Here is an 8,751-nt window from a genome sequence, read left to right on the forward strand (position 1 = left end):
CTACCCAAGCCAAAGGAATCAAGCACCGATAAATGCTTTTCCCGCCTTTCCCTTCAGAAAGGGGGCGCGTGTTGGATGACGTAGATGAGTTGCGACAGAGGTTTAGCTACCTGATGGCTCCGGCAGTAAGGAGGGGGAAATGTCCGAGCCAAAAGAAGATCGGGGGAGCGCAGAACTCGCAAATTCAGCGTGCGCGGAAAAAGACATGGGGGCGAGATCCGCGTGCCGCGAGGGGGAGCGTCCAGGAGGGTGAGTCACAAACCCCGGGTGAGGTTCGGATGTCGTTCCCAACAGGACTGGCCTTGTGGCCTGTTTCCGTGCCTCTCTTTTGCTGCGTACTCTCCACTTATCCTGCGTGGTTTGCAAGTTTCCGGCCAGATCCTAAGTGCCATTGCTTAAAGCAAGCGCCATTTGTCCTGAAAGCGGGCTTCATCATTCATTGGTGAGTTTATTGAGATTGGCCGTCCTTTTCTTCTCCTCACATTTTAGAAATACCCTGATCTGGATAGTCCAGGAAAAGCTGATCTCTTCAGGATCAGCCTTGGTTAATAATTGGATGGGAGACCGCCAAAGCAGACCAGGGTTGCAGAGGCAGGTAATGGCAAACCACCTCTTGCTTTGAAAACCCGAGCAGGGGTGGAGGAGAGTGACTTGACAGCACTCTCCTCCACCACCACTTTTGTACAAATAGGGTAATAGGATTGGGACTGTACTTACTGAAGTCTGTCCCGCTTGATTTGCCTATACCTATGTGCTGTGCTCTGTTTTAATCATCTAGCATTTGGGCAGAAGATGTGATTGTGGAGTAATGGAAGCTTTATATATACTATAAATAGGCTAATGTATGTCTTGTATTTTAAGTACAGAGTAATGTGTTTTGTATTAATATTTTATTTGTAGATAAACTAGAATCTTTATGAAGGACTGGATGGGGTAATGCTTAATGTTTTTCATTTATAATTTGTAGGCAAAGGGTCCAGTTTCTAAGCCATTATTTATCATTTATGTTGTTTATAGTCCACCTTTCTCACTGAGACGCAAGGTGGATTACATACACAGTAGTTCTACCAGGGATTCAGTTGTTGCTGCCTCTAAAAATAGGCCTAGGTTTTACTCTACTTAAAGTAGCAACAATGCTACTCGTACTTCTGAGATACGTATAGTTTGTGGTTTTGGTCACCTTATGCTTATTATTGAGCCTGGATTTTGCTCTGAAACTACCTTCACTGTGCTTTTTCTCCTGTAAATAAAAATAGGAAAATGCCTTAATATTTAAAAGGTATGACATACACACATCTTTAGGGAAGGAAAATTTATTTCAGTATTGTTGAACATAATATTTTTGTCATGTTTAACAAGGTATCTGAAGTGTGAAGGATTTTATATGCATATGTATTTTCTGTATCTGAGAGATTGCTGAGTATTGACTTGTGGAAGACCATATAAACTGTAGCTGTACTGAGTTTGACTGTAGCTTCCTTCCACTGATATTGCTATAGGCTGAATCTCTGTTAAAAAAAATTAACTTTGCTAATAATAAAATGCTCATATTTCTAGAAAATAAAATGAGGTAAGAATTCTTTTATAAGCTGCAAGATACTATTCTACAGTGCACTAATTTATTTTTTTGGATTCCAGGACAAGGATTTGCCTTTTGGAGAAAGCAAAAGGTTCAACGTGCTTACAAGAAATTACTGAAAAAACAAAAAGATGCCAATTCCCAGAAGAGTGTTGGGTATACGGATAATTACCCAGAACACTTGAAGCATCTTTATTTAGCTGAAGAGGAAATGCTGAAAAAGCAACGTAAGCCTAAAGATAATGGTCCAGTTCTATTGGAAGAAATGAGTATCAGCACAACCAAGTAAGCTATTTGCCATAATTCCATTGTAAATGCAACCCAACTATTGCCTGTGTAGAATTCTTCTACTCAGAGTGACAGATTTTTAGACTTAGTTCAGTGGGTAAGGCAATATATAGCAAATAAATGAGTATTATAACTTTAAATTGTTTGTTGAGTGTTTGATTCAAAAGTGTACTTTCCCATGTGGTGGACTTGTGATAAGGCTAGAGACTTCTGGTCTAAAATATGTACTGAAATGTCTTTAATACTCCAAAATAATGTAGTTAAGAATCCAGAAATGTTATTGTTATCCTTGCATTTAGAGGACATTGATAGAAGGGATAGAGTAATACTGTACTATGTGATAACGGCGGCAAGAACTTTGTATGCACAATATTGGAAGAAAGAAGAAATACCAAAAACTGAAGAGTGGATACAAAAAGTGTTATATATGGCGGAAATGGACAAATTAACAAAGAAACTGAGAGAGCAAGATCCAAAGGAATTTTTTGAGGACTGGGGGAAATTGAAAAAATACTTAGAAAAAAGATGGGATGTTAAAGGACAATTATGGTCTTTTGAGTGTTATTAAGTAAGATAAGATATAATGTAAATCTTTACCATTAAGTTTAAAATGACAACTAAGAGAGAGTATTTGTAACAAGAAATGGGGGGGTTGAAGTGCTGTTGGAAGTCAATAGAGGAAAGGGGGGAGGGGGTGGGGAGCATATACTATATATATAGGGGATAATCAGTAAGTAAGATGTAATAACATTATGAATGTTATGTTAACCATCCATTAATTTTTTTTAAAAGTGTACTTTCCCAGAGAAAATTTTAATTGTCCTGTTGTTTAAAATAAAAATTGTTTCCTGAAAATTTGCATCTTACCCAAATTTTTAATTTGTGAACATAGTTTGGCTTCTTTTGATACCTGACAAAGAATACAGCTTCGTTATGCTTCTATATCAGTGCATAGTACTGTGTACTATAGTATTGTATGTAGTACTACATCACTGCACAATAATGTGTTACTGTGAACGCATTAAAATGACATTTGTGCTTATAAAATTGCTCTATCCTGCTCATAAGATTCAGATGCCTATCCAAGATGGGTAGCTATGTTGGTCTGTTGTAGCAGTAGAAAGAGTCCAGTAGCACCTATAAGACTAACAAAATTTGTGGTAGGTTATAAGCTTTCATGAGTCATAGTATCTGAAGAAGTGAGCTGTGACTCACAAAAGCTCATATCCTACCACAAATGTTGTTAGTCTTATAGGTGCTACTGGGCTCTTGCTCTTTTCTGCAGATGCCTGTCCAAGTATTGATTGACTACTGCTCTCTAGGGTCTTCAAGCAGACATATATCCCATCTTTACACTTTTTTTTTTTTTACTGGAGGTGCCAGTGGTTGAATCTTCAAAGCAGATTTTTACCACTTCTTTAATTGTTTATAAAAAATGCTGCATTAAAACAGGTAGGGCTTAGATCTGAGGCCTTGCTATATTTGCATCATTTTTTTAATGGGATTATGGTTATTTTAATTCAATCAGTGTTTTTCATTTGTAAGATGAGAAAATACTAATCTATTTCACTGGCATTTTGCAAGAATAATATAGAACTACTGTAAAATACTTAATAATTAATAGCATTATAAGAATATTAAGTAGCTTTGTAATGTCATTTTTGTCAGTTTGTATTCTTGCTGCACAATGGAGCTGAAATTCAGGGAACAAAAAAACTTGCTCACTGATAGTGAGTCGTTTTATTGCCTATGGTATTTATGTGACATAAGACATCAAGATACTTGTTTGGTGGCGCCTAAATGTATAAAGCTATGTAAGCCAGACATTTGGGGGAAGAAAGAAGAATCTGAAAGTGGACGTACTATTTTTTTAAAAATAAAGATTATGATGTCACTTAGGAAGTTGTTCCGCTTGTGCAGCTTGCCTTGTTCAAAACTGCTTTTGAGTAGGAGGAAGGTGAGCCCCACACTTCTGATAAATTATGAAGTACAGCCAATAATTTTTTTGCCCACCTAAAAATTTCATATTTGGTGACAGTATGTTTACATCTTTTGTTACAAAGAATTCTTACAATGAAAGCTTAACTTCCTGGTTAACAAAGATTGTATTTTTAATTTTCTTTGAAGCTGTCTTTGCAAGAGTTTATTCATTTCTTTGCTGATTTGCAATTTCTTTAATTTTGATTTAAGCGAACTAGAGGGATACCTGCACCATATTAACACAAGCTAAGTTGCTGCAAAAATGTGTATAATGAAGAATTTTGAAGAACCAGTGTTATCTCCACCCATCTGTCAAATAGCATCCCAGCAAAAAGATTTTTAAAAAATATTTTGTATCGCTGTGTAAGATCTTGTAAGGCTTAAACAAGTACTAGAGGATTCACAAGTAGTCGTGATTGTAGTTAATTCTGATCCTAGTTATGCTTGCTTAGAAGAGAGTTACATTGCCTTCAGTGGTATTTGCTTTCAAATAATGTGTTAAGAAGTCCATCTGAAATTTGTCCTGCAAAGCAAAAGCTATTACGTCTTTTCGAGATTGGGAGAATGCCATTTCTTATCTTGCATAGTACAAAATAGACTTCTAGAAGGCAACTTCCATTTACAGTACATATAAAGAAACCATCATTGTTTGTCAAATTTTTGTCTATCACAGGATCAATGTGACAAAGAGGCGACTTAAAGCAAAAACTTCAAACCAGAAAGCAAAAGAAGAATATGAACAAATAAAGGCTAAGCGGGATGAGAAAAAAGAGGTATGCAAACCTTATGTTGACTCCGTTAGACTAAGAGCTGTGTCTGGATGATGGGTTGGTCTCTGATGCTTTAAAAAGGGGAGAGAGTGGCAGTCGATGGATTCCTAACATGAATTCTGTTGGGTTCCTGACATGAATTCTGGAAGTGCAGTCTGACTCTCAGCTCTTCTTCTGGAGCACATGTTTTGCTCTGACTCCTCCTATGCATAGTGGAAGGATTGTGAAGTCTCACAAAGCTGTAGCACACTTCTAAACATGAAGGAGGAAGATGAGAGTGAAGGCAGTCTTAGTACTAACTCAAATATTAGGAGCTCATGCCTTTTGCTCCTGTGGGCTAAACCTAGCTTAGCTGCAGCCTTTATCATCACTCAGAAATAACATTATTAATGAGCAGTGCTACGCCTAAGCTGGCGGAGAAGACAGAGGGCCTTGACATATAGGTGTTGAGCTTTAGAAGGATTGATAGCTGATAGAACCAAGTTGATCCTGGTTATAGAGATTTAGTGAGCTAAAGGTTTTTGCGTGACACCTTTGTGTGAACTTAAGTGCCTGCATAAGTGTGTTATCGTTGAGTATATATTTTCTTTCAGCCATTAAATACATAATGGTGAATATTACCAATGTGGTGGTTGTTTTGGGTTTTCCGGGCTGTATTGCCGTGGTCTTGGCATTGTAGTTCCTGACGTTTCGCCAGCAGCTGTGGCTGGCATCTTCAGAGGTGTAGCACCAAAAGACAGAGATCTCTCAGTGTCACCAACGTCAGGAACTACAATGCCAAGACCACGGCAATACAGCCCGGAAAACCCACAACAACCATCGTTCTCCGGCCGTGAAAGCCTTCGACAATACATTACCAATGTGATTTCAGAAAATCATTTCATCTCTTAGATAGTAGAGAAAGATACTGCAAAGGAAAGGAGAGATGCTGAGAAAAGGCACTGAAGTATCAGTGTGTCCCAGAGTATGGTGGCAGAGTGTGTGGTTCTGCATGCAGAAAGTCTTAGATTCAGTTCAAGCATCTCCAGGTTCTTGGATAGCAGGAACAATTCGTGCCTTAGAGAACTCCTGCCATTCAGTAGGTGATACCGAGTTAGACAAGTGATCTGATGCAGTCTAAGGCAACCTTAGGTGATCAATTTGGGATCTGTTTTAATGGTGATACAGATTAGTTATTAACTCTTGGGTGCTGTGCATATGGTGGGAAGGTGGGGTATAAATAGTCGAAGTAGATATTACTCACTGAACTAGTAGAATCAAAAGTCATTGGTACTGCTTGATAGAGGCTGATGTATGCCATCAGCTGAGACTGTACATTTGACTTAATTATCTGCACTCAGTTTTTATGCCTTCATGGTCAGTCCTGTTACCTTTGGGAGAACTGAGCACAAGCAATATGGAAACATAATGGTTATATTTTTTAGGCAGCATAGTTATTTTCTACTTGTAAAAGGATATGCAATCTGGGTATTTCAGATCATGCCATTAGAGACATTGTCTTGGATCCAGCATTGTGCAAACAGAATATAAATAGGCATAGTGTAGTTCCGCTTGCTCATGATCTTGTATGACACCTAGTGTTTTCCTCTTATGTGGTGGTTAAGAGTGCTAGGAAATCATATCTGACTTAACGTGACCCTCTGCTGAGGTTTTCAAGGCATGAGACTAAAACGGGTGGTTTTGCATTGCTGGTTTCTGAATAGCAACCCTGGTCTTCCTTGGAGGTCTCCCAACCAATTACTAAGACCGCTGACCCAGCTTTGGTTTTGAGATCTGACAACACTGGGCTTGCCTGGGTTATCCAGGTCAGGGTTTCCCTCTTATAGTACCCATAAATTGGTTGTACAAGCTCCTATACAAGCAGAAATATGAGTGAGGATACATTAACTGGCATAGTGCAAATTGCTGCCACAGTATTTTTGTTGTGTTTCTGCTTGAGCGGATCCAGCACATTTTGCCTCGTACAACACATTCATTATGTGTAATAGGAAGGAGTTGTGCTTCTTTTAATTTACTCACACTTTTTATTTCAGGCTGCCCGAAAAAGGAAGGAGGAGAGAGAGAGAGCTCAGAAACTTTACAAGCAAAAGAAAATGGAAGCATATAAAATATTAAGTAAAAGGACTAGAAAAGGACAGCCAAATCTTAACTTGCAAGTGGAGTATCTCCTTCAGAAGATACAGCAGAAACCATGAATGTTTATTTTTAAAACAGTTGCAAAAAATACCTGTGTAATTGAAATTACTCACTGTATCACTGCCTCTATGATCAATCAGTTCTCCCATTTTTAATGCAGATTTTATCCAGGAGTGGCCTGCTCTGAAAGTGCTTGTATTGGACAGAATAGATGAATTGCTATTGTAATGTCCACATCGGCATTGTGTTTTTTCCACTTGATTGTTTTTGTAGTTTGGCACTACTTCACTGCCATGCTTAATTATTCTGACAGCTCATATTGCTGAGTACGTTTATATGGTTAGAGCCTTACAGAGCATCTATTTTCTAGCAAGTTACATAATGTCTCATAGTGGCTGTCAAAGTCTTAAGTGCAGGATTAAAATGATAAAGAACTGAATGTTTTGGGAATGCTTAGCCCAAAATAAATACATGCTATATGGTAAACTCAAAAAATGGAAAACAAAATACATGGACATACCAAGTTTATTGATAATACAAACATATAATTTGAACTCATCATTAACAGTGTGATTAAGATGCTCGATAATGGGTTGAACAGATTTTGACAGAGTAATAGTAGGAGTTGCAGGCTGCACACCTGCTGATATCCTAGGCCTTAGAATTGGTCAGGTACTTCAGTATGGGCTCTTCATATAGTCTCATAAGTATTATCCAACAGCTAGATTCTACCCCGCTCCTGTATATGCACAAGACATTACATATGCCTTTTTAGTGAAAGGTACCTTAGCCATTGTTCAGAAAATAGCCATTGGAATTGGAAATCAAAAGATCCTGTGTTGTGTTTCACTCTGCACTCAGTTTTGTAGACTCCCCCCCGCCTTTTTGCTTGATTCCCTTATCTTTAGGAGTGGTGTTTGAGAGGCAAATGCAAGGGCTTGTGTTCAAAAGGGCTGAAAAGCATCAGTGTATGTGTGGAATGCTGGGTGTACAGTTTGGATCCAGCACAATAAGTAAATATATTCTGTAAAACTTTGTCACTTACATATCTGGCATATCAAAAATTTGAGACCAAATTATTCACAGTAATATGGGTGACAAGAATGAAAATTTTGGTTTTCTTCACAGGCAGCGCAATCCTAACTGGGGTGGGGAAAGTGAATAGGAACCGAACTAAGGCTTGCGATGGCGCATCTGGTCCTTACGTCCGCGTAAGTGGCCCTCCACCAGTGCTGGGACGCGGCGCTGCCCCGCTGGTGGGCCTGCACCTGTGCAAGCAACAGGTGGCCGGGCGGAGGCGGAGGAGCGGCATAGAGCCCCGCTCCAGTGCCGGGGGGGCGGGGAGGAGGGCGGGGCCAGAGTTAGTCCGCTCCCTAAGCCCCTTCAGAAGCGGGAACGCCCACAGCGGCGCAAAAGAGGTACACCACGAAAGAAGAAGGCGTAGCCCATAGGCGCCCATGGAACGGCGAAAAACCGGCCCCCTTCCGAGCGCCCCGCCCCCATGGCCCGAAGGAGCATAGGATGAGAACTATCCTGGGGACCAATCAGCATGCGCGGCTGGTGTGGACGAGCCCCCCTCCCTGCACCCAATCATCTACGACCGCGCCCTGCAAAACATCTGGGCAGCGCCGCCCAAACCCCTCAGGTAAGTGAGCACATGGCCGGAGGCTCTGTCCGTGTGCTGTGTGGCGTGGCCTCTTTGAACACCGAGCGGGGGAGAGAGCATTCACGGTGGCGGGCACGGAATGCACTTGGGGGACTTTGTGAAAAAGTGTTGGAACTTCCTGTCAAAAGGGAAAATGTGCAAATGTCTGGCTAACTCCCCTTTTACCCTGGCAGGAAGAACAACTCAACATCTAACTGGAGTCATGCAAACTAGTTGCCTCTAACTAAGCACAAACAAATTAACCCTTCCGTGGCAGAAGGGAATGACACTTGGCGAACTAACTGCAGCCACTCCTGTTTCCTTGTAGGTATCTTGACTCTGGAGTTCCCGCC

At 40.3% G+C, this 8,751-nt stretch overlaps 1 protein-coding gene across 1 annotated transcript; it reads left to right on the top strand.

Annotated features, from left to right (window-relative positions):
- The first annotated feature begins 12 nt into the window (after positions 1 to 12).
- CCDC59 (coiled-coil domain containing 59) lies at positions 13 to 7,824 on the top strand. The gene is made up of 4 exons (XM_054988811.1): positions 13 to 249; positions 1,639 to 1,864; positions 4,521 to 4,620; positions 6,651 to 7,824. Exons 1-4 carry the CDS (start codon positions 33 to 35, stop codon positions 6,810 to 6,812), a joined length of 705 nt encoding a protein of 234 aa, XP_054844786.1. The 5' UTR covers positions 13 to 32; the 3' UTR covers positions 6,813 to 7,824.
- Positions 7,825 to 8,751: the final 927 nt, after the last annotated feature.

The sequence above is a fragment of the Eublepharis macularius genome, chromosome 9 (assembly GCF_028583425.1).
Source record: "Eublepharis macularius isolate TG4126 chromosome 9, MPM_Emac_v1.0, whole genome shotgun sequence".
NCBI lineage: Eukaryota > Metazoa > Chordata > Lepidosauria > Squamata > Eublepharidae > Eublepharis > Eublepharis macularius.

Coding starts and splice junctions, on each gene's coding strand:
- CCDC59 (XM_054988811.1), top strand. CDS start 33: ATGCTTTTCCCGCCTTTCCCTTCAGAAAGGGGGCGCGTGTTGGATGAC. Junction 1,865..4,520: donor ATGAGTATCAGCACAACCAA/GTAAGCTATTTG, acceptor TGTCTATCACAG/GATCAATGTGACAAAGAGGC. Junction 4,621..6,650: donor AGCGGGATGAGAAAAAAGAG/GTATGCAAACCT, acceptor TTTTTATTTCAG/GCTGCCCGAAAAAGGAAGGA.